General features: G+C 59.7%; 1 protein-coding gene across 1 annotated transcript; it reads left to right on the forward strand.

Annotated features, from left to right (window-relative positions):
* Window positions 1-51: 51 nt before the first annotated feature.
* ETH_00036030 (uncharacterized protein) lies at window positions 52-1210 on the forward strand (the record flags this gene model as incomplete). Its single annotated transcript, XM_013376118.1, has 1 exon — window positions 52-1210. A coding segment is annotated over one exon (1159 nt), but the record flags the coding sequence as incomplete, so codon positions are not given.
* Between the last annotated feature and the right edge of the window lie 328 nt (window positions 1211-1538).

The following is a 1538-nucleotide window of genomic DNA, read 5'->3' on the forward strand; positions in this document are numbered from 1 at the left end:
GCAGCAGAGGCTGCAGCAGCAAGAGCATCAGCAGAAGCAGATGCCGCAGCAATGGAGTGGCTGACAGACGCGACCTGCGACGGCTTTAGGCTCAATGAGCTGCCAACAGCAGCAACAGCAGCATCTGCTGCTGCTGCAGCAGAAGCAGCAGCAGCAGCAGAAGGAACAGCAGAGCAGGCAGAGCCGGCCTCGGACTGGGATCTAGCAGCAGCGCAGAGGGCAGAAGCAGAGCCAGCAGCAGCAGCAGCAACAGCTGCAGCAGCAGCAGCAAAAACGAACGAAAGCCCTGCGTATGCTGTGTTGCCGTCCACCATCTGCGGAGAGTCAACGATGAGGGAGAAGCAGGAGCTGGAGCAGCAGGAGCAGCAGCAGCAGCAGCAGCAGCAGGGGCAGCTGCTGGAGCAAGATTTCAAGCAGCAGCAGCAGCAAAAGCACCTGCAGCCGCAAACGTCAGTTCTGCAGAATGCGCAGCAAATAGCGGCGCAGCTTTCGCCTTCAAGCTCACGCAATAAAGCGAGCAGCAGCACGAGCAGCAGCAGCGGCAAAAAGAGCAGCAGCAGCAGCAGCAGCAAGCTATTTGCTGAGGCCCTGACAACGCGCTGCACGACGACTTCGTGCAGCGGCGGGGACGGGGGTGAAGCATTTCCAGCTTTCGAGGAGGCATCTGCTGCTGCTGCTGCTGTAGATGGCTGCTCAGTACACCAGCAGCAGCAACAGCGACCACAGAAAGAGCAGCAGCAGCAGCAGCAGCAGCGGAGCCTGGAACAGCCACTGCAGCAGGAGAAACCGAAGAATCTGCGGCAAGATCTGGAGGGCCCTTTTGCTGCTGCGAGCCGCCTCGCAAACGGCATGCTGCCCCGCATACGCTTGTTGCTGCTGCAGCTTGCTGCACATGATTTGCAGCAGCAGCAGCAGCAGCAGCAGCAGAAGGATGCACAGGCGCTGCAGGAGGAGCAGCTTGAGGGGCCTTTTCCGCTGCGCATTTTGCTGCAGGCCTTTTCGAAAGCAGCTGAATCCATTGTGCGCATGCAGAAGCAGCAGCTAGAGCAGCAGCAGCCAAAGCAGGAGCTCCAGCCACTGAAGCAGCTGCAGCAGCTGCAGGTGCTGCAGCTTGCCTCTCTCTCAGCTGCCGTTGCTCGCGTACACAAAACATATGCAGCAGCAGCAACAGCAGCAGCTGCAGCTTTTTCAAAGGAAGCCCCAGCAGCAGGTGAGCCCCAGAGCCCTTCGCAGCGCATCTGCAGCTGCAGCAGCTGCAGCAGCTACAGCAGCAGCGGCTGCTGCAACAACAGCTGCAGGAAGGGCAGCAGCAGCTCGCAGCTCTTGTCTACAGGACTTTGTTTCTGTCTGCGTTGTGGTGTACGTACAGCTGAAGCACTGCTGCCATTTGCTGTTGCCCTCCAAATTGCTGCTGCCTTTTGGGGAGCCCTCAGCAACGCCGTGCAGATGTCGGCACTGCAGCAGCAGCACCTGCAGCAGCAGCAGCAGCAGCAGCTACAGCAGCAGCAGCTACAGCAGCAGCGGCTGCAGCAACAGAG

Source organism: Eimeria tenella, genomic scaffold, assembly GCF_000499545.2.
Source record: "Eimeria tenella Houghton genomic scaffold, Eth_scaff3161, whole genome shotgun sequence".
Taxonomy (NCBI): domain Eukaryota; phylum Apicomplexa; class Conoidasida; order Eucoccidiorida; family Eimeriidae; genus Eimeria; species Eimeria tenella.